The 24,288-nt window shown below is 36.7% G+C and overlaps 1 protein-coding gene across 2 annotated transcripts in view; it reads right to left on the bottom strand.

Moving 5' to 3' along the window:
- Nucleotides 1-24,288, bottom strand: part of ATF6 (activating transcription factor 6) — a 229,296-nt gene that overhangs the window by 182,460 nt on the left and 22,548 nt on the right. For both annotated transcript variants that reach the window (XM_007480656.3, XM_007480657.3), the window contains exon 7: nucleotides 15,709-15,929. In XM_007480656.3, the coding sequence (XP_007480718.1) occupies nucleotides 15,709-15,929 (221 nt within the window). The remainder of the gene's footprint in view (nucleotides 1-15,708; nucleotides 15,930-24,288) is intronic.

The following is a 24,288-nucleotide window of genomic DNA, read 5'->3' as shown; positions in this document are numbered from 1 at the left end:
GTTTGAATCTGGTCTCATATACTTCCTAGTTGTGTGACCCTGGGAAAGTCACTTAACCCCCCATTGCTTATTCCTTACCACTCTTCTGCCTTGGAACCAATATATAGTATTGACTCTAAGTTGGAAGGTAAGGATTTTTTTTTTGGGGGGGGGGTTAAAGATGCTATTTTTATTATGGAATGAGTATCATCTTCCTTTGAGTTTAAAGAATTTATAACACTGTAGGAATTACATTACAGGACTGTGAAAGCCATATTAATTACAAACAACTGAGATATCAGTGGATATGGGTAGAAGAGACAGCCTTAATGCCTTCTATTATTTTTTTTATTTTTTATTGATTGATTAATTTAGAATATTTTTCCATGGTTAAATGATTCATGTTCTTTCCTTCCCCTCCTCCCTCCCCCCCTCCCAGAACTGATGAGCAATTCCACTGGGGTTTACACATATCATTGTTCAAAACCTATTTCCATATCATTAATATTAGCCATAGTGATCATTCAAAGTCAACATCCCCAATCATATCCCCATCAAATCACATGATCAATCATGTTTTGCTTATGCATTTCAGCTCCCACAGTTCTTTCTCATAAGTTCTTCTGGATTGTCCCGGATCATTGCAATGCTGCTAGTAGAGAAGTCCATTACATTTGATTGTGCTACAGTGTATCCATCTCTGTGTATAAGGTTCTCCTGGTTCTGCTCCTTTCGCTCTACATCAATTCCTGGAGGTCTTTCCAGTTTACACAGAAATCCTCCAGTTCATCATTCTTTTCAGCATAATAATATTCCATCCCCATCAGAAACCACAATTTGTTCAGCCATTCCCCAATTGATGGACCCCCCACACACAATTTTCCAGTTTTCTGTCACTACAAAGAGCGTGGCTATGAATATTTTTGTACAAGTATTCTTCTTTATTATCTCTTTGGGGTACAAACCCAGCAGTGGTATGGCTGGATCAAAGGGTAGACATTCTTTTAAAGCCTGTTTGGCATAGTCTTGATGCCTTTAAATAAATTGCTCCCCGAGATTAAAATGTACTCCCTTCTAACCTTCACCTTATAAAATCCCAATGTTCCCCACAGGATGCCTTTCCTGCTCTCCCCAGTTGTTGCCCCTCTGCCCTTCCTCGAATTAATCATCATCAAAAAAAATGTATGACTTTGTGTCTCTTTTGCAGAAAAGACCTTATGAAAACACTAAAGGAGTTACAAGGAAGACAATAACTCAAATTTATATATAATACTCAAGATTTAAAAAGTACTTTCCTCAAAATAACTCTGTTTAGTACAAGATAAAAAATTGTCCAATTTTACAGATGAGGAATCCAAGCCCTGTAGAATCTAAGTGACTTGTCCATGGACACAACTATTATAAGAAGTAGGATTGTAAACTAACTCTTCATATTCTCAAAATCACTTTTTTCAACTACAAGATGCAATTTCTCATAAAATATTCCCCAGTCCACAAAGTACAGCATTTTAAGGAGCAGACAAGACCTCTAGAAAACTCAGCTACTCAATTCAACAAGTATTTATTTAGCATTTCCTCTGTGCTTGGCACTGTACTAGACAATAAGGATACAAACACAACATAAAAACCAGTTCCTATTTGTAGTCGAGGCAGAGCCATAATGGTTAAAGCCCTCCTCTTCTCCCTGCTTGGGCTGCATAGTCAAGGTCGTGGGTTGAACTGTGTACGACCTGCCCAGCTGCGTGTTCAAGGTTAGAATAGTCAGCAGAGGGAGGTTTGATAATGGCTGTGAGAAACTGAGAAACTTGTTTTTCTGCCCTTTTTTGGAATCCTCTCAGTTCCTCCTTGTGCCTGGCAGGTAACGTCATGAATTCCTATGAAACTGCCCAATTATTGGTTCCTGCTGTTGCTGGGCTGTAACGTCATATCTTCCTGTGGTTTTAACCTACATATGTTTTGTCTGAATCCAATAAACTTTGTCACTATGCATTTCATATAGCGTCCATTCGTTACGCTTCATTTTCGTTACCCCAAGTAAGGTCACACAGGGTTGGCCACCCTGGAGCTGAGCCTTACACCTATTCACAAGATGCTTTCATCCTACTGAGAGAATGCCACATTTATGCACAGAAGAAAGAACCTAGGACTGGAGTAAGGAGAGAAGAGTAGGGAATGAGAAAAAGGTTCCCAGAGGAAGTAGCATCCAAAATGCTCCCTGAAGGAAGGTAAGCAAGAATTAGCTTATCAATTTCTACTTCTCCAGAAGAACAAAAGGAGAAATGACAAAAGGCTCTAAAAGGGAGCCAAGGTTAGAGCTGGAAGAGACCTTGGGGGCTGGGCTCTTCATCTCATTTTATACACAAGGAAACTGGTGACCAGAGAGATTAAATGATCTGAATCATGTACAGGCTACAAGGAGCAAAGCCAGGGCCAGTGACCCTCTAACTGCAGCCTCTGAACTCTCTAACTTCTACCCAGAAACCTTGCATCTTCCTCGGATGTTTCCCATTTATATCCCTTTGTATACAAGACTAACTTTCTAAATGTTACTTTTCTGGTTTAGGACATTCTAGAATAATAAAATATACATAAACTACTCCAAGAAAGACTACAAGAGAGTTCTTTGCTGCTCTGGTGTTCAGCTCTTCCTGCACTGAAAGGAAGTCATGAGATCAGTCCTTAAACTGCCACGCAGGGACTGCCAGAAGGTAGCTCCCAAATGACAACTACAACAAACATCTTACTCTTTAAAATTCTTTATCAATGCACAGTTAATTTTGTAATGGGCTGTCCCTGAAAACACATTAAAATATATATTTTTTAAATTTACCAATTATCTTTTCTTTGTCCTGTGATTTCCAGCATTAGTGTATATTAAAAATAAATTATAGGGGGCAGTTAGGAAGGTGGTTCAATGTGGATAGAGAGCCAGGCCTGGAGTCGAGAGGTCCTGGGTTTAATTCTTGCCTTGGACACCAAGACAGAATATTGATTCTAAGACAGATAGTAAAGGATTAGAAAAATAATAATAAATTGTACATAACATGAAAAATCCCACCAGGAAGAAAATTACTCCTCCTTTAATTAAAGAACATTTTGATAATACAGTGGTGATCAAAATTTCCACTGGGCAAGAAAGTTAGAGTATGCCCTTCACCACCCCAACCTTTCTTTCTATCTCCTTCTAATCATTTAGTAGAATCACAAGCCTGCCAGAAATACCTGCCCCAGCAGGTAAAAGGAATCCTATTCCCTGTAGTCTAGAAATAAAAAATACTAAACTGTAAGATCTCTGTCAGACAGGAAGAAATGAAGAAAGCCAGTTTGAAATCAGTTTGGGAATGGGTGGTTACTAGTGGCATTAAGATTAGCACAGATTAACACAAACTAGCTGGAGGCTAAAGCCACCTTTTGTATTGTGATAATTAAAATTTTTGGGAGCAAGGGAAATATATATATCAATTATGGCCGCTGAAATATGTTTTCTACTGTGTCTTGGTTTTATATAAATATAAGATGGTCGTCAGGGAATATATTCCCAATTTATGAATATACCCAAGCCAATTGGGTTTTATAGAGAAATTTAATTTATAATACACTGATTAATCAATAGAAAAAGAGAGAAAGTAAGAAAGGAATAAGAATGAATAAATCAGTCAGTTGGTTTTATCACTCACCCAAGATCTCTCTAGGTAAGGCTTCTCATGCCAACCTCAGGCTCCACCTTCAAGAGAGCCTCCTTTCAAGAAATGTTTCCAGAGAATTCTCCTCCTTCAGAGCCAGCCTTCTCTCCTGGTCCTCCCACAGAGAAACCTCCTCAGTCCTCCTTCAGAGCCACCTCGCTCAGAGCAAAACCTCCTCCTCTCAGAGCAAAAAAAGAAAACTCTCCTCTCCCTGTCCTCAGACCCCGCTATCCTTAAGGAAACCATCTAAGTTCCCTCCCCTCAGTTCTCACATCTACCAATCACTGTCGATGTCTCCCCTGTGCCAATGGTGGCTCTAGTTTAACCCAGGACCACTCAAAGGTCTGTGGCTTTGCACATGTCTGTTGAAGGTCATATTCTCAAATAATTAAATCTTGATCTTGCTGCAGCCCTTCCTAAATCCTGTTACTCTAAGTAGGGTGGAGATTGTATTTTCTAAGACCTGGTTCTGTCATTCCAAGTATCTCTATTGTATCAATTCTAAAATCAATCATGACTCAAAGAACTTCCTGTTCTATGCTTAAGCATAGGTCAAAGCCCTTTCCATTGTTTAGCAAAAGGTTTCTGTCCTAAAGTAGTCTTAAGTAGGGAGGAGAAAGATCCTCCCATGCCAAGGGGTTTCACATTCCAATAGAGTTCTTACTATCAGTAGGAAATTTTTTCCAGTATGAAATTTCCCAATGGGGAAATTTCCAACATTCATAAGTCTAAGAAATTTTAAGGTTTACAGTATGAGTAAGATAATACTCAATAACAATTGAAATATACCACACACTCACCCTAAAAGATTCAATTGCCACCAAGCACCAGGGTCCAGAATTCAAACCAAGTTCCCTCAATGGAAATATTGGTCAAATTCCCTAGTTCATAAAGTCATCTCCAATATGAAATTATAGTTTTGTTCCATAATGTCTATGAAGTCGTGGGTTGATGGGTATATGACTGGAGAGATAAACTCTAAGCAATCACCCTAATGCAAATATTAATAATATGGAAATAGGTCTTGATCAATGATATATGTAAAACCCAATGGAAGTGCTCATCGGTTATGTGGGGGGAGGGGGGACATGGATCATGTAACCTTGGGAAAATATTCTAAATTAATTAATTAAATAAATTTTTTCAATTAAAAAAAAAGTCTATGAAGTGTTAGAAAAGTGGCCAGAATTAGGTGTAAACGATTTTTAATGTTTCTAGCTAAATAATTCTTAAGTTATTCTTCCTCTGTTATCTGCCTGTCACATGCCTGCATTCTCTCTGTCTCTCCAAGCTGAGAGATGGTTCTGTTAGCTGTGTATTCTCAGTGAGTGTAATTGTCCAGAAGTAAAAGGCCCACTGATAAGCCTGTTTCCTTCCATCCAGTATTTGTGTCTCAAAGTCTATGAGAATTTTCAAGCATAACAAGTTTGCATTGTCCAAACTATTCCCCCACATGTCTCAGACAGATAGTAGCATTCTCTCAGAAGGTATTACAGAAGCTATGAATAGAAATTGGGAAGATTTATTCTTCTCCCTCAGATAACATGAGTATATATAATACTTTTTAGAACTACAAATGCAAATGAGAATAAAACATAAGTGCCAAGACCACATAAAAAATGAAAGTCATCAGGGAAGCTGGATTCAAGTCTCAGCTATTATAATCAATGACTAGGTAAGTGGTGAGTCAATTAATCCCTCTGGACTTCAGTAACTGCACATGTAAAATGGGGCAGGTAGACTAGAAAACCTCTAAATTCTAAATGCTTTCAAATATATAAAACAGGATCTCTGATTACTGTCCTTTTATAAGCAAATATTTCAGTGAATGAAAATGAGACACTAAAATGTACATTCAAGATAAATCTTTGACGTTCCTGTGAAGATGGCATTGTAAAAGGTCACAAGAAAACCTAACTCTCCCACCCACATTTATTACAGCAAAGATCTAAAAATAGCACCAGAAAAAACAATTATCAAGAAATACAAAGGAGTAATATGTGCTGTCATCCATTCCAAGACTGATTACACAAAGAGAAAAAGCAGAAGCATGTGGGACTTCTCCACCAAAAAGGCCAATAGGAACAGAAGGAAACAAGCCAAAAATCTTCTAGGAAAGTATATAAATCATTAGCCTTTCTAAAGATTATCAACAAAATTCTGAAGGGAGAGAAAGAGAAATTCCATTTGAAGTAATTTCACAATGCATAAATGTGTGGAATCCCAGTTATCAATATGAATATAACTATAAAATACTCTGTATAGAAATACAGACCTAAAAAAATGAGAGATTAATTGCTCATGGTTGGGCTACACTAGCATAATGGCAAAACTGTTTAAGTTAATTTACTTATTCAGGGTCACAACAATCAAATTACAAAAAAGAACTTTATTAAGCTAGAAAAATACATCTGTTGAACAAAGCCCAAGAATCTCAAGAGAAATAATGGGGCGGTGGGAGGGAGGGAAGGAAAAGGACCTAGCAGGTCTAAATATCAAACTATACTACAAATCAGGATTCATCAAAATTACTTGGATGTGGTTAATAAACCAAAAATCTGATCAGTGGAACCAGTGAGAAACACAAGATCAAGAAGCAAATAGAGTTTAATAAACTCAAAGAAACCATCTATTGGAATTACAATTTGAAAGCAGTATGGAAGATATTAAGTTAGATTACCATCTCATACCATGTACACAATAACCTCCTGATTGCTATAGGATTTAGATATTAAAGGTCTTCTTATAAATTAGAGAATCATGAAAGAGGTATCTTTTCCAACTATGGTGAGAAAAAGACTTCATGACCAACCAAGGGATACCTTGAAACAAGATTCGTGTAAATTAAAATTAGATGGAAAAATTAACTAGGAAAAAATCTTTACAGGCAAATTTCTCTGAAATGGGTCTGATATTCATGAATAGGAATTCGTATTATAATATATAGTATAGGAAACTGAGTGAAATATAAGAAAAAGAGTCATTCCCTCAAAAAACCAAATGACCAAAGGCTATAAATAGGTAGTTTCCAAAAGAAGGAAATGGCCTATAAACAACCTTGGAGAAAAAAATTATCTAAATCACTAATAGTAGGAAAATATATATAAAACAACTCTAAAACTCTTCATATCCATCAGACTAACAACACTGATTTAAACAGAAAAGAAAAGAAAATTACAGCTCTTGAAGGGGGTATAGGAGAACAAGCACACTAGTGTACTGCTGGAACATCTGTGGATTGGATCAGCCATTCTGGAAAGCAATTTGGAACTATGCCCCAAAATTCACTTAAGTATACATATCCTTTGGCCTAGCATTACCAACCACAAACACAACAGATCAAAGAGGGGAAAGATCTATAAGTGCAAAAATATTTACAATACTTTCTTTATAGAACTGGAACATAAAAGTGTGCCCCATCATTTGGGGAATGGCTTAACAACATGATAGATGAATGCAATAGAATAGGAGAGTGTCATAAGAAATGACAAAAGGGATGGATTCAGAGAAACTTGAAAAGACTTACATGAACCAATGCACAGTAAAATGAACAGAACTAGGAAAATAATTTATGCAATTATGCAAAGGCAATCAGGTGGTACACAACACAACACAAAGCCTGGAATCAGGAAGCTCTGATTACAAATCTAGATCCAGACTCTTATGAGCAGCTGAGGAATCCTGGCCAGTCTATCTGCCTCAGTTTTTCCAACTATAAATTAAGTAATAACACCTACTTTCCCAAGGTTGCTGTGGTCAAATGAATTAACATTTGAAAAGCATTTCCAGTGCCTGTCAAACAGCAGGTACTTAATAAATGCTTGGTTGATGGCTTCCAGTCTTCCCTCCTTTCCTCCCTCTTTCCTTCTTTTCTTCCTTCCTCTCCTCCTTTCTATGATATTGCAAAGGCAAGCAACTTTGAAAGACTTAAGAACTCTGACAAATGTAATTACTGAAGTAACTACCTCCTGACAATGAAGGATTAGAGGTATGGAATGAAATATATTCTTAGGCACAGTAGATTTGTGGCTTGTTTTGCTTAACTATGCTTCTTTTTTAATAAGTTAAAAAAGGAGGGGAGAAAGAATTCTGGAATACAAAGAGTTAGTAAAAGCAAAGCCACCAAAACTAATAAAAAAAAGCCATTAAAGTATTTTAAATACACACACACACACACACACACACACACACACACACACATATAAAAGTGCAGGAGGAAGTTCAGGGGGTCAGCTTTGAAGGTTGGTTTTGAAACTAATATAGACTTTATTACTATACTTTTAAAATAATATAAACTATGTAATAGATTCAGTTTTATATGAAATCCTCTTTTTCTCTTCCTGGTACATGGAAATGTTTATATTTATATTTATTCGCATTTGTCAAGTTCAGAATAACAAAAAATTTAATAAAAACTTGCAATGTAAAACAAGAAATATAAATATTTTAATAAAAATAGTATTTTTTGGCCTTTGATTTCTAAAGTTTTTTGCAAGAGGGTCAGAATATGATCAGCATGTAACTCATGATCAGTCAGTTTCTAGATTCCAAATCAGGTTCTCCCCAAACCGTTCTTATCAAATATGCTCTGATGAATTATTCCAACATCTACCCTGAAGAAACATCAGAGCTAAACCAAAGGACTATATAGATAGTCACCTGGATGATTCTGTGTTTTTCTTATTAAAGAATATAGTGCTGAAAAATGTCTTGTCATCATTTATCTTACTGCTAGACAGGCGGCACTAGGACAATTCAGCATAGACTCTAAGATTACAGAGGCTTTCATGGTAAAGATAAATTATTAATTAAATATGTCTATATTTCCATTCTTTGTTTTTCAGAAACAAAATTCTGTAAGTTCTTTTAGTTGTTTTGTTTTTCAGAAACAATATTATAAATGTTATTTAAGTTGGAACCCATTCTAAGTATCCTTTTGCTTGATGTTATTAAGAGCAATCAGAAAGAAAATATATTTAGTTACTTTTAAAGGCCCAAGACTCCCTTTCAAATGTGACAAATACTAAAACCATAGGCTTAATTTTTAAGACCATCATGTCAGTAAAATTGCAGGCAAAGTACAGGAAGTAATAATAACTCGGGCTTATTATTTTGCTCCTCCTCCAAAGAACTCCAAGTGTTTTCACACATATGATCTCACTAAGAGTCATCATTCTACAGATGGAGAAACTGATATTAAGTAATTATAATCATTATCATTAGAATCCAGGCCTTTCCACTGCCAAATCTATTCCCTGTTTTAAAGAGTTCTAAAAAGTGGCAAGTCAACTTCTTACTCTCACTCAAGTGAGATCTCAGGGACTGTCTTCATTTTTATTTTTGCATCTTGAGTACCTAGCACAAATAAATGTTTGTTAAATTGAAGTGAATTTCTCCTTCTTTCTTTACCAAAGAAGATCCCCCCCAAAACCACAATAATCTGTGTATTCTTTTTTTCTGTCTCTTAAAGTAGTAGTGTCCTCTCAAATAGAAATGGATTCTTGAAAACTGTATATTGATTTAGAAAACCACAAATTAAAATTACCTATTTTGCACTGTATGTTTATTTTGTTAAACATTTCCCAATTATATTTTAGTCTGGTTTGGGCCAGCCTCTTGCAGCCCAGTGCCACTCTTCTGTCTTAAAGGCTTTTAAAATTCACCTCAGCCTCTATCTACATCATCAAATGCACTCAGCTCTTCTAGCTCACTATTCCCATTCCCGTCCCAATTTGAGTTCTTCTGCTGATTTTCCTATGATTTATAACTTCTAAGAATTCCATAAGCCCAAACTTTATAATTCATTATTTACATATGACTTTTGTCTTATCTCAATTCACCACAGGTTCAGAGCTAATATAACCTAGTACATAAACTTGGTATAATACCATCCACCCCATGGATGTTCATAAATCTTGATGATAACAATCATGATGACTGGAAATAGCAAAGAATGTAACATCAATTTGACCTTCCCTGTCACCATCAAAATTACTTATGCTAAGATTCTCATTTGCTCATTTTTCCAACCTACTTCTTAACTTTTAACTTTGAGTTCAGTTCTGCTTCCAGCAAGGTAGGGGAGACACTGTTCAAGGTTCAGGGCTTTTGTTGCTGGTTTCAGAGCTAATTCTAGGGACCTAAAAGTTTTCTATTCTTCCAAAATGGGATGATCTATAGAGAGATATGGTCCCTGCTCTCCAGATCTGTCTCATCTGTAAGTGACCATAAGCATTCTTTTTCATCCTGGGACCATGACTAGGGTCCTGACTTCCCTCTGGCCCAACACTCTGGTGTGCCACTGCTTCTCGTTACCCTGAGACTATGATCCAGAACTATATGAACAATGCAACAAGTCTTGTACCCTGAACCAGCAGAGGGACTCCTGTAATCCCTTCTGACCAATTGTCCAATCCCTTTAGCATCGATGAACTGGAAGCTCTAGAATCTGCAATTGCTGATTCAGTCACCCCCAAGGTCTGCTGCTGGCTTGCTGGGGCACAATCCAGGTTCACTCACAGCCCAATGAGACAGACTTTTTCTACTGACATTCTAAGTTGTTCTGAGCTAAAAAATTGTTTTGCCTCATCCTTTTGTTTATTCTGCTGCTCCAGAATTCATTTTGTCTGGAGGGGAACTTGGAAGCATTCAGAAGAATCCCTGGCTCAATTCTGCCATCTTGCCTCCACCCCTTCAATGTAACATAAATTGAAACACTGATATATATGCTTTTAACTCATTCAACTAATATCTAAGGAAATTCAATGACCTTACAGAGAGATGACAAAGAGAAAAGCATGCTTTCCAGTGAAGTATACTTTGTAGTTTTAAGACTGCCATTTACAAAGAAACTCCAAAAGAGAATTTCTGTACCAACTGAAGAGCCTGAGCTTGCTTTTTCCATCAGGATCTGAGCCAAAAACAAACTGTGCTCATTTTAAAATATTAGGTAAAGTTTCCAAAGAAAGTTAGGGCTTAAAGAGAATGGTTTTACCAGCAATGGGCAACAAGAATGGGAATATAATTTGAACGAGGGAGATTGTTTCATAATAGAAACTATGGCATTTAATGCCATTTCAGGATATGGGATTCCAAGAAATTTGTTCATGGCAGTAGCTAGACTCTAGAGAATGAAAATAACCAGACAAGAACTATGATAACATTCCAAAATCATAAAAGACCAATGGGACATTTTGGCAAGTTCCAAATCTCTCCCCCAAGCTTTTGATTTAAAAGTACTCTACAGGATATGATTGGGGATCAGACTCTAAACGATCATCCTAATGCAAATATTAATAATATGGAAATAGGTCTTGATCAATGACACATGTAAAACCCAGTGGAATTGCTCATTGGATACGGGAGGGGGGGTGGGAGGAAGGAAAAGAATGTAATCATGGGAAAATATTCTAAATTAATTAAATAAATAAACTTAAAAAATTTAAATAGTACTCCATAATATACTAAGGGAAAAAAATCTTTTCTTTTATTTATTTATTTTTACAGAAACATCTTTAATAGGGAATGGATCACTGAATCTCTTAGTCATTTCTAGGACTTTATGCTACCAAATGTATATATGCCTACTGCTATAGTCATTGGAAGCTGCAGGTCCTTTGAACTGCAAGACTAAACAGAAGCCATTATGAAAATTGCTTGTCTTTTGGTTACAAAGGAGTAACTACAATTTATCTGGCTGATAAAATCAGAGTGCTACTCTGTCACTTGAGAAAGTACTGAACCAGTATTTGTATCAGAAAATTCATCCTTGAGAATGAATAAAAAGGTTTATCACACTTACTGGTCTATGGTCCAAGAAGAACTAAGCACATGTATCTCACTTCAGAAAATGACTCTATTAATCTTTAGGACCTTTAGGATCTTTGTATTAGCCAAAAATACTTGACTATTTCTTGAATAATATTGCTGAGTCTTAATTTTGAAGAATACTAGAAAGGAATCAATGATATAAAAGATGAATTAATAAGCAATAATACAACATATGGACCAATTTCTATGCACAAAAATCCCAGTAACAATAACAGCAACACTATTTGAAAAGTCCCAGAAGACTTAGTCCCTTTGTTTCTAGAATTCCCATCAAAGGACCCAATATTCCGATTGGTAGATGGCCACATTCACCTACTATATCTACACCCAGTTTCAACCATGCTTCACATTTCACACCTTAAGCAGTTCCTTACTAGCCCTCATTTTACCCCATATGTGCCCTCCCTTCATTCCCATCAATTTTCTATCACAACTTTCCCCTTTTCCAGTTCTGGACCTATAACAAAATCAACTGGCCCTGGATCTTGACTGTATCAATATACTCTCCTATGTCTCTACTTGTCATCCTTGTAATTTTCCAAACTAAAATATCCTTCCCTCACCAGCATGCCCTTATATGTGTTCTTTCCTATTAGAAAATAAAATCTTGGGGCAGCTTGTTGGTTCAGTGAAAAGCCAAGAGGTCCTGGATTAAAATTTTACCTCAAGCACTTCCCAAAACTTCCTAGTTGTGTGATCATAGGTAAGTCACTTGTACCAATTGCCTAATCCTTACCACTCTTCTGCTTTGGGATTAATACCTAGCATTCTAAGACAGAAGGTAAGGGTTTAAAAAAAATTTTTTTAAGAAAGTAAGTAAAATCTTTAGGAAATAGAGTGCCTTAATTTTTACATTTGTATCCTAAGCACTCGGTGAAGCATTTGGCACTTCATAAGTAAACTTAGTAAATGCTTTTTCACTCATTCATTTATTCTTTATAAAGTTTATATCCAAAAAAAATTATCACTTGGTAACCAACCTTCTAACAATGAAATTCTCTAAATATAAATTGTTCTTCATCCAGCCTCTCAGCAACAGGCTTTATTAAGTTGAGATAACCTGGTAGGGTTTGAACTTACCCAACAAAATAAGGTGCTGGAACAGGACTAGAATAAAGAATGTGCATTTAATATGTACCTAAAATATATATTTAAATGAATAATTAATTCCTCTCCTGTGTGAAAGAATTTATATCTTTATGCAGATACTTCTAAAAAGATCTGATTTAACCATTTTGAGCAAACATCAGGTTTAGCATAAGGAAGCCTGATACATTTAGTTTTGTGAATGTGAAATCCCATACCACCCCAATGATTATGTAATAATTTATATCCCTTAAGACTTTATTCTGTTACTGCCCCCCCACCTCAATTTAAACTTTTGACCTTATTCGCTTCTAGTTGACTAAGCTGTACATCCTTCTCATTCTGCTCTGTTGTGACCCTGAGTTTTGTCTCCAGGATACACCCTGTGTTAACTTACAGGGCTAATGTCCTTTTGACTAAGGCTAAATTGAGAGTGAGCCAGGATTGACAATGGTGATACATGTTACTGGTCACACACCCTTACGCATAATGCTCAGCCAAAGGCCACAGGACCTGAATCCAGAACATCTGTTAATGCTTTTGTAATTGCTCTAAAACAGTGATGGCAAACCTTTTAGAGACTGAATGCCCAAACTTCACCCTCAAACTTCATGTGGGCCCCCCATCTTATCTGAGACATGGGTTCTCCCATTGGGCTAGTGGGCAGAGGGATAGGGAAAGGGAGGAATATCCTCAGGTGTGTGGAGAGGGGGAGAAGAGCAGCCCCCCTCCAGTACACATGCCATAGGTTCACCAACATGGCTCTAAAATAACTTATCCTTACTTTGTAATTGGTCTAAGAGCCCCTGCAGGTGTCCAAGACCCACTGCTAAGTCACCACTGCATGTGGAACATACACACTGACTGAAAAAGTCAAAGAACTTACATGTGTCAATGGTATAGGCCAAGTGACATCAGCCATGGCATGGGTCAAGTTACTTATATCAACTTCCATTGTACTTCTGACCTTACTTCTGTAAAAATACTATATAAAGGGTCCACTCTCAAGGCTAGTTGTCTTCTGGTGCTAATCAGAAGCTGGTCTTATTGAGAGACTGGATCCCTCTCTCAATAAACCTAATTCTTTTTTACTTGGAGACTTTGTTTTACTTTTATTGGTGTCTCAGCTAACAAAATTTTCACTACAGTTTACTAATTTATGGAAGATCCATGGGTACAAAGCACTCTACTAATTGTTTGGTAGAATTTACCACATGTAGTACATTCAGCATTCAGTTTTTATTTAATAGATTTATTTTAATGAGCGAAAGTTTTTGGCCCCCTCAAGAAAGCTAATCCTACTGAAGGAAAGAGAATACAAATGGGAAAAAAAAGGCTAAAGAGCAGCAATAGAGCAACATATACAAATAAAAACACATACATATTAATAATCAATTATCCCTATATCAAATGATTAAGGACAGAAATGCAAGAACAGAAATTCTATTGAACTGAGAGTCAGGAAAACCTGAGTTAAAATCCAGCATCAAGCACTTAATAGCTTTGTGACCTAAGAAAGTCACTTAAATTGTTTGCCTTGGTTTCTCTGACTGTAAAATAGAAATAATAATAGCACCTACCTCCCAGAATTGTGAGAATAAAATGAGATATTTGTAAAGCACTTTGTAAACCTTAAAACATTATACAAACGATAGCTGTTATTATTGTTGTTATTCATATTTTAACAGTAGCTAGAAAATTAATGAACACCTAGAAAGAAATCAAGAAACACTTGCTAAGTGATTTTCCTCACTATTACTGAAGTGAAATATCTTTCTATCTGGAAAGGGTACAAGTACAGATCACAGAGGTTTCATTATAAAAACTAAGATGGTCCTTTTTATGGAAAAGTATGTCTGTCTTTGGGCTATTAGGACATCATCATGAGATTACAACTTTGGACTCAGAGTTGAAAGGGATTTCATAGTACAGTTAGTCTAATCAATTCATTTTATAGATAAGAAAACTGAGGCTTAAAGAGGTAAGCCATTTGCCAAAAGTCACACATGTAGTAATCAACAGAGCCAACATTCAAATCCAAGTCATCAAATCCAACTATAGTCCATGCTCTCCTCCACTCCACTGCCAGAGACAGTTGCTGCACTTTTCTAACTAGATGTACAGGGATTGAATGAGGTTCTGCTGAATAGTGTCCTGCTCAGTAGAAATCAAATAATAGTTGGCTATATTATTAGCCCTCCTTTGTGGGGTTTAAAATTGTGTTTTGTTATACTTAGATTGATAATAGCATAATGATATTAAGAATTTGTGATATCCAAATTTCTTTTAAAGGAATATATTAAATTTCCTTTTGCAAAATTAATTTTAGAAACTTTGGACTGGTATAATTCTTTACTCATGTTTTCATCAAACTTATTAGCCAATGAAAGTCAACTACTGGTTAATATGGTGAGAATGTTTCCATTTGGGGGGGAGGGGGTGCATTCTTCAATACACAAAAAGGTACAAGATAAATGGCCACTGTAACCGGCCAAAAAGAGATAACACTCAAAAGCACTTCTGAGATTTAGACATTACAAGCAGCCCTCTTCACCATCTGGCTTTCCAAAACAACTAACAAACAGGGAATATCAAGAAGTACCAAATAATCATAAGAACCCCAACTGATATAAGGAGGAAGCTATCATTAATTCATCAGAAAGAAGACCACAGAAACCCAAAAAGAATGCTAAAGATCAATATTGCTCAAAAACAAAAACAACTATAGACTCTTATTTGAGGAACTGTCAAACTATTTCAATTAATGAAATCTGAAAGTCTTCAAAAGAAATTGTTCTGGTGAAGAAAGAGGGTGCACATAGTTTACACATTCATTTTAGATCCAATCATTCCAGACTTTTTATAAACTTTTCACTTGGATTCTAAACTAAGTTTTGTTTTGGGCCTTTGTCCAACTTTCCACTATCGATTCAGATTATAATTTCAATATAACCTTTCACTGGATTAGATCCTTGAACTCACCTTCAAAAGAGATAGTCATTTTACCTAGGGCAGATTAACAGTGAAGACAACAATAATCTGGGTATTTTTAGAATTGGGTATTTTTAGAACACATAAAAAATGAAGTATAAAATATCTGACAGCAAAGCACTTAATGGCTACAACTCACATCTGAGCCTGCACCTCTCGTGGTCGTCTGTAGGATAGGTTTGGTCACAGACAGTTTGCCAGTAACCGGGTTATTCCCTACAGGAGTTGGTAACACATTCACCACATGGTTAGGTAGCTGAGTAGTTCCCCTAGTGACAGTAATGACTGGCTGAGAAGAAGGCAGAATTCCAGGTGCCTGTAGTTGTACCATGGTGGGTTGAGAGAGCACAAGAGGCTGACCTATAAGGGGAAAAAAAAAATTAAGAGTTTATATATATATCCATCATGGAAGAAGTAGTATTTTAATTGGTCCATCTATACTGATTTACTACAACAACAACGAATTATTATTGTTTGGGAGACTGGGAGTTCGAATGCTTCCAAATTTGTGTCTTCCTCGGACCACAAACATTATTTTGTTTGTATTTCTTTTAGGTACTTAAAAAACTATTTTGAATTACAGTTATTTATTATCCCCACTCCCACCTCCAGATAATTGGCTCCAGGAAGGCATGGTTTTCCTACTTCTGTTTCTCTTCAAGGGTTCTGTAACAAGTTCTAGATTGGAGGGCTTTTATAAATGTTTATTGAATTAGTTTTAATGTCTTCTCAACTATACAGGAATATCAAATTTGTTATTTTAAATCTAGTACAATTTCTTTAAAGATTATAATTACTCCTTAAATTTGTTACATATTCAAAACTGTGCTGAGTATTCTGTAATTATAAAAATCAAGTTTCTTCTGCTGAATGCAGAGAACTAATAATTTTAAATCAATGACACTTGCACACATAGAAGTTATCTGACAACACAACTACCTTAACTATTTGAAAACATCAATTTTAAAAAACTAAAAATTCCACAAAAAGGATCCTCTGATGAAACAGAAAGGAAAAAAATGTGGACAGAGTTTAAAAGGGTGCAAATAGGACCCAACAGTAATAACAGTTGATGGGTTAACCAAACTGTTCCCTTCTCTTCATACTTATACATTATAACATTAACAACAATTTATATATTATAACATTATAACAACATTATAAAATGATAATCTATCTGAGGGCAGTGAGTACTGTAAGTCTAAAGAAGATTAATAGAAAACACAGCAGTGGTATTACTAACTTGTATGAAAAAAATTTACTTGTCTACCAGGTGATTTCTTTTAGATTTGTCCCACTTTATAGGAAATTGGATTCCAGAGCTAATTTCCCCATCTGATTTAAAATCCACCTGGCGAAATAAAGCTGTTGCATTAAAAGCAAACTTAAAAAACAATTTCTAATCCTTTTTTCTTTAAACTATCAGTTGAGGAAATTTGGGCAATATGATATGACCCATATAAAGACCAGTTTGGTATTTCATAAGAACTGGGAATATTAAAGATTGAAATAATTCTCCATAACAGCTGTTTGGTAGAAACATCTGTCATCTCTAAAAAGACCATTCTTACAAAACTTATATGGGATTTCATCCAGAAACTGAAAAGAACACAATCCCAAGGTAAATAACTTAGCAAAATCTAAAGAAGGTTTCAAATGGCCTATAAAGGCAGACTAATTATCTGGATACAATTATTGGTCTTTTTTTCCTTAGAACTACCCAAGATGGGGGCAGCTGGGTGGCTCAGTGGATTGAGAGCCAGATCCAGAGATGAGAGTTCCTGAGTTCAAATCTGGCCTGAGATACTTCCTAGCTGTGTGACCACTAAGCCACCTAACTGCCCCTTTAAATAATCACTCTTATTCATAATATGCTAAGTAGTTCAATTAATAAGGTCCTGGGTTCAAATTTGGCCTGAGATACTTCCTAGCTGTGTGATCCTGGGCAAGTCACTTGACCCCCACTGCCTAGCCCTTACCACTCTTCTGCCTTACAACCAATACACAGTATTGATTCTAAGATGGAAGGCAAGGTTCAAAAAACAAAATTCCCAAGACAAATTTGGAAGGAAGAATATCTAAAATTTCTCTCATGATATTTATAATTCCTACAAATTAAGAAGTTAAAAAACCTATAAACAAATTTATCTTGTCATTTTTCCTCTCGTGTCTAAATTACTTTAAAAAATAAAAAATCGGGGGCAGCTGGGTAGCTCAGTGGATTAAGAGTCAGCCCTAGAGACGGGAGGTCCTAGGTTCAAATCTGGCCTCAGCCACTTCCTAGCTGTGTGACCCTGGGCAAGTCACTTGACCCCCATTGCCTAGCCCTTACCACTCTTCTGCCTTGGAGCCAATACACAGTATTGACTCCAAGACGGAAGGTGAGGGTTTAAAAAAATAAAATAAAATAAAAAATCATCAAAATGGAAAATTGCTCATAAACAATTGCAAAAGCATATTTACTGGGCTAAAGATGTAAATAAAAAACAATTAAGACATAAAAACAACATGTAAAATAAATAGCATATGATCAAGTGCTGGATTTTTCTAACTTTAAGATATTCCTGTGGCTGGATATTATGTGAAGACATAATAATAGGTCACAATATAAAAGCTAAGTCAAAACTCTGAGAAGAATATCATAAGAAGCAGTATTCCTCAGAATCTGTGGTTAAGGATATGAAAGACTCAATAACATTCAATAAGCATTTGATGGTATTCCAAAAGAATATTTGGTATACCAAGAAGGAAGCAGAATAGGAAAAAAAAAACAAAGGAAGGACATTACTAGTTCTTGCTTCAACAGTACCTAATAAATTAAGTAGATGTGAAATTAAGAAGCAAATGGCTTTGAAGGAGATCTCAAGATTCATTATGACAGTAAATTCATGTCACTGGTACTTATACCCACTGCATTGCTGATAAAACTATATCACAGGGGAATGTTAAGGCATGTTCTGGGAGTCAAATGTGACTAAATGTTATAGAAGGCAAACTACTACCTCCTTCATTTTTTATTTACACCAAACCTCTTTATCCCATAGTTTTTTAGTCCTATTAAAAATTTTAGTCCTATTAAAATCAACTGACAATTTAAATTCAGGAATTCTCCGCATATATGCTCCAGGTTATAATCTCTTCACTTCCAAAAGAATATGAGCTAAAAGTTGCCTACTATGTTTTCAAAGGAAGAAATCAAAGCTAATCAATAACAATATGAAAAAAAAATACTCCAAATCCCTAACAGAGAAATATAAATTAAAACAATTCTGAGAGTCTACCTCATCCTCAACAGACTGGAAAAATGGACAAAAAAGCAAAATGACAAGTGTAGGAGGGACTGAAGAAAGCCATACATATTAATGCATTGCTGATGAAGTTGTGAATTGATCTAACTCATCTAGAATGCAATATAGAACTACACCACAAAAATCACTAAACTGTGTATACTTTTTCATCAAGCAATACTACTTTGAGGCAAATACCCACAAAGATCAAAGAGAGAGGAAAATGGTCCATTTACACAAAAATATTCATAGTAACTCTCCTGGTGCAAAGAAACTGAGAACAAAGGGAATACCCATCGAGTGGGGAATAGCTAAACAAATTGTGGTGTGTGAATATAATGGAATTTTATATGTGCCATAAGAAATAATGAAGAGAATGTCTTCAGAGAAACCCAGGAAGACTTCTATGATTTGATGCAGAGTGAAGTGAAAAGAACCATGATAACCACTTATATAACAGCAACAACACTTTAAAGGAAAACAACTCTCTTCTTAACCCCTAACAATCCAGCTTCTGACCTTATCATCCCACTAAAACAGCTCTCTCTATTATTACAGACCTCTTGGTTGCCAAATCTGTCTTTCTCTCTCCTCATCCTCCTCACCCTCTTTGACACTGTTGCTCACTCTTTACTCTTTAATGCTCTTTTCTCTCTAATTTTTCAGAAAGCCACATTCTTCTGATTTTCCTCCTACCTACCTAACTATTCCTTCTCTGTCCTCTTAGCTGGATTCTCCTCCAAGGCAACCAATTTTTAATTTGAATTGGTAATTGGTTTAAGCCTAAGCAAATATTAATTATCACTCTTTTCAGTAAGCACTTACTTTCTCAGACTTCGAATTCCTTTGATTTATTTGAGGTTTACAAGAACTTGGCCATATCATGGCTTATGTAGCAAATTAATGATTTGAAAAAGCTTCCCTTAACAGTACAATTACCCTCTCCTTTGGTGCTGGAAAGACCCATTCATGCAAATTAAATGACAGTGTCTATTTACTCCTCTATTAGAATGCTTGTCCAGTGCATTATAGGATGGAAATTACCACAGGTTCTCAAAGGCTATGCCAGTTGAGAACAATCTTGAACAGGTCCTAATGAGTTAAAAAGGTTTCGAGTACAAGACTCAGTTTCATAGGATGTTCTTCTATCTAAAGGCCAGTATAATTAAAAGTGACTCATCAAATCATGCACTAAGGCAGAAGTTCTTAACCTTTTTTTGTATCATGACCGCTTTGGCATTCGTAGAATAACTTTTTAAAATTTATAATTGAAGGAAATGCTTAATTTCAGTTAGAAGTTAGTGAAAATGAAAATATAATTTTTCTCCATCCAAACTCACAGACCCTTTGAAATTAATCCACAGACCCCCAGGGTATCTGTAGACCCCAAGGGTATCTGTAGACTATGGTTAAAAACTTTGGCACTAAGGTGTGGAAGAGTTTCCTTCTGTACAAATGCAGGGCATCCTCATAGGGATAAAAGCAAATCTTCCAAAGAATTAACTTACCACATAAGCCATGTTATAGCCCTGTCCTACCAAATGTTATAAATCCAAGAAAGAAGTGATAACCAGGTTTGCCAAAATCTACTTAAATTGTTAACAACTCAGTCTTATATAGCACCTTAACATTGACAAAAATTATTTCCTCACAACTATCCATCTGAAAGGTTGGCAACATAAGCTGTATTTTACAGATGAAAAATTTGAGACTCAATGATGTTAAGTGACTTACAATCATATAATGCCAGATTAAGAGCTGGAAGAGACCACAGAGATCATGTCCAAATTCTTCATTTTGCAAAGAAGAAAACTGAAGAGCAAAGAATTGAAGCAAACACCCCAGGGTCACACAGAAAATAAGTGACAAAGGGAAGAACTGGTCCTCTGAGTAACTCCAAACCCACAGCACTTGCACTTGCCCCTGCACCACAATGACCACAATTACAAAGCTCTCTGATACTAAGAAAAACACAATGCTGAGTAAGGGGCTTAACTGTGCTCTTGTGCTAATGTTTTCCCTAACTGGACACTAACCAAAAAAGGGTTTTGATTTTTTTCTCTGAATACCAATTCATCTATCCATGGGACTATTTTGAGTATTTCAGGCCATCTACTGGACAACACAGGCAATACACACATTTCACTAAGATTTGAAAACACTTTAGTGGTCCAAAATCTTAATTTTATAATTGAAGAAACTGAGGCCCAAAAAGTTTAAAAGAAGCCTTCATTAGATGTTGGCAGAGAAGGGTCTAGAACTGTAACATCTATGCCCATTCATAGGCTCAGAAGAGATGGGATCATTGGCCAGACCATACCTCAGGACATTAGGTGAGGCTTGGCAACCTATCCAAGGGCACAGCTAGTGAGAGGCACTGCTGGGCCCCACAACTCCAAGGTCAGTCCTTATTCCACTGCACACTGCATCCTCTGAGTATGGAAAATCAATTATGACATTCTCTCTCTCTCTCTCTCTCTCTCTCTCTCTCTCTCTCTCTCTCTCTCTCTCTCTCTCTCTCTCTGTCTCTCTCTCTGTCTCTCTGTCTGTCTGTCTGTCTCCCCCTCCTCACCTAAGAGATTAACAAACTCAAAGGTGTGAAGATAAGATTCTCTCTCCCCTTGTCTATTTTTAATCAAATCAAGAACTTAAAGTACTCCTACTTAACACTAAGTAAGAGAGTTCATGAGTCACTTACTAAAGTAAGCTCACACTTCCAAAGGTCACTACCCCCCCCCCCCAACCTTGGGCAGTGCTAGGTAAATTGAAAGACTGTCATTGGTCTCTGTGAAGAAGGGGGAATGGCAGGAGGTGACTTAGAAAATGAAGCATAAAAGAAGAGACCAGCATGGTCTAGGAGTCTTTTCCTTACTGGTGTTTGGAGAGATTGGTTCTGGAGATTCCTTTCCTGGCTTAAAAGAGACATTTTCCCTGGATCCTATGTCTGCTTGCTGGGTGAGTGGCTGAGAGTCCTACCTTGGTTTTGGAAGAGACTGCGTTGGTGGAACCCTGGCTGAAAATACTACCAGGACTTCTGGCTGAGGATTATCAGGAAATACACATGGAGACAGTCTTGGGGAAGCCCCTACTGGGGCTAAGTCAGACTTCACCAGGGAAAAGCTGGTAGGCTTCTTAGGAATCTGTCTCTATCTAGATTTATACTTTCACCCTTTCAACCTCTTTGTAAATAAAAGCTGCTAAAAGTCATTTTGACTTAAGCTATAATATTTTAAAAATCAATATTAATTTATAACTTTCATATTAGCATAAAACCCTAAATTTAAATCTTACAAGAGGCTGAGAGTCAGAAGAAAACTGAGCAGTGAGGGGTGCATAGAGAAAGCTCCTAGGCTGGAAGAGACCCCAGCAATCACTGAGTCCAACTTCCATCATTTTACAAACAAGGAAGCTGAGGTTAAGAAAGGTAGCAAGTCTTTCCCAGAGCCATCCAGCTAACAGATGCTAGGGGGGAATTAAACAACCTACAGGGCTCCCTGATCTTACATCCCTCACTCAATCTACTGCTCACAATGCCTCAATAGGACAGATCTTGGGGACAAGAAACCTCTGTCTAGATTTCACCTGTGATGCTTAACAGCTATGTGACCATAAACAAATCATTTCTTCTCTCTAAGGCTCATTTTCTTCATCATCTTTATGGGGCAGATTCATTATTCCTTCAGCATGCAGTGATTAAGTACCAACTCTGTGCCAAACACTGAGGACACCAAAATAAGCCCTCTGTCATCAAGAAGCTTATAGTTGACCAAGGAGGCAAATATCTGTACCGCTTCTATGATAAATGAGTTGAGAAGATTAAGTAAGAAGATGTAGTAAAGTTCTATGCAAACTTTTGGATGCTGTATGGTTAGAAATTTTTGAACCCCTAAAACTACATTAACCAAAGTTCCTTTCTGTATTACCTAGAATCCTTTGGTTTTGCATGATTGTATTTAAGTGGGCTCTAACTCCTCCCATGGTTTTTTTTTTCATACACGAGCAGGCTTTGGGCACTTCCTTTAGTTATTATTAATAAAACTTTTAAAATATAATATTGAGTTATTGAATATTAATTTTAAAACCCACATTGTGACTTTCCACTTCAGGATACAAAGTCTAAAAAAATTTTGAGCAGATAGCCTTGCAGTAAAGATAGTAAGTTTTCCTGTTCTCTGCCTATCACAGGGGCCAGTGGCCAGGTCTGCCTGCGCTCCTGCCCTGCCCTGCTGCCTGTCTACCTCTCCAGCTGCTGCTTCTCACTTCCATCTGCTTGAGTCAGCATTTCTCACCATTCTCCACCAAACTTAGTCTCCACTTGCCAGGACCAGACCCACCACAAGAGCCTGCCAATACAAGCTGCTTTTTTTCCCCCCAGAGGGTAAGACCCAATCCCTTTGATTCCTCCCTGCCCCCACCATGGGTTTTGAGCCTGTGATAGCCATTTTTCCATTCAGTATCTCAGGAAAAATGCTATTGCAAAGCATGCTTGAAACTCTGAAACAACAGTTTAAGTTGGTAGAGCTAAAAAGTGCAGTTTGGATCTTTTCCTCGGAGTTTTTATTTTCACTGGAGATTTCCCACTTTATCTCCTTCTCCTCAAGAATATGCCACAAGTTAGGCTGCTTAAACTACAAATCAACCTGAAATATTTTGACAAAGTTCTAAAAGTCATAACTGCTCTCAACATGCAGAGTGGAAATTCTGCCCTGTGCTTCTATGAGAAAATTCAGAGCCCTGACAAAAGAAATGCAAATGGATAATAAATACTGAGGGAAGGGAAAGGAAGGAAACTTTAAAAGAGATCTGGAAGTTTACTGCTTGCTAACTATTTTGAATTAATTCTCCTCCTATAATAGAGAACAAGTTTAATCGAATTGGAAAAAAGGATTTTGACTTCACTGCCTATAATATTGCTGACTGCTTTAAGGTTTAAATTTTTTTTAAGTTTATCTGTATTAATCTAATCAATATCTTCCTGTAATACTGAATCATTTTAAGCTACTGTGTTTTAACTATATTGATCTTTAATTTGTACCTTTACCTTTGCTGAAGAACAAAATATCATTGTATAAGCCCATGAACATTTTGTCAAAATCCTTGTCACTAGTGTGAGTTTAAAATTTCCTCCATCTTGCTTGGTCTAGCACCCAGGAATATGCACACCCACACTACACAGGCATGTGCTAGCTAATGACAAATCAGAAAACACTAACTGCCCCCCCCGGGCTGTCCTAAGCCAAGCTTGAGCCACCATTGGCACATGTGAGACGCAGGAAATGAGGTAGAGAACAGCCTCTGGATTTCTCGTGACTTCCTGTGGAGAGGGTAGACGCCAGTTTGATCCTGGAGCTCAAGCTTGGAGGAGCCCCGCAGACAGCTTTCCTTCATATCGGTCATATGAGTGATAAGGACTGACTCCCTTCTCTGCCTTG

The sequence above is a fragment of the Monodelphis domestica genome, chromosome 2 (assembly GCF_027887165.1).
Source record: "Monodelphis domestica isolate mMonDom1 chromosome 2, mMonDom1.pri, whole genome shotgun sequence".
Taxonomy (NCBI): Eukaryota; Metazoa; Chordata; class Mammalia; order Didelphimorphia; family Didelphidae; genus Monodelphis; species Monodelphis domestica.
The sequence above is the reverse complement of the archived record's forward strand: the minus strand, read 5'-3'. Positions and strand labels throughout refer to the sequence as shown.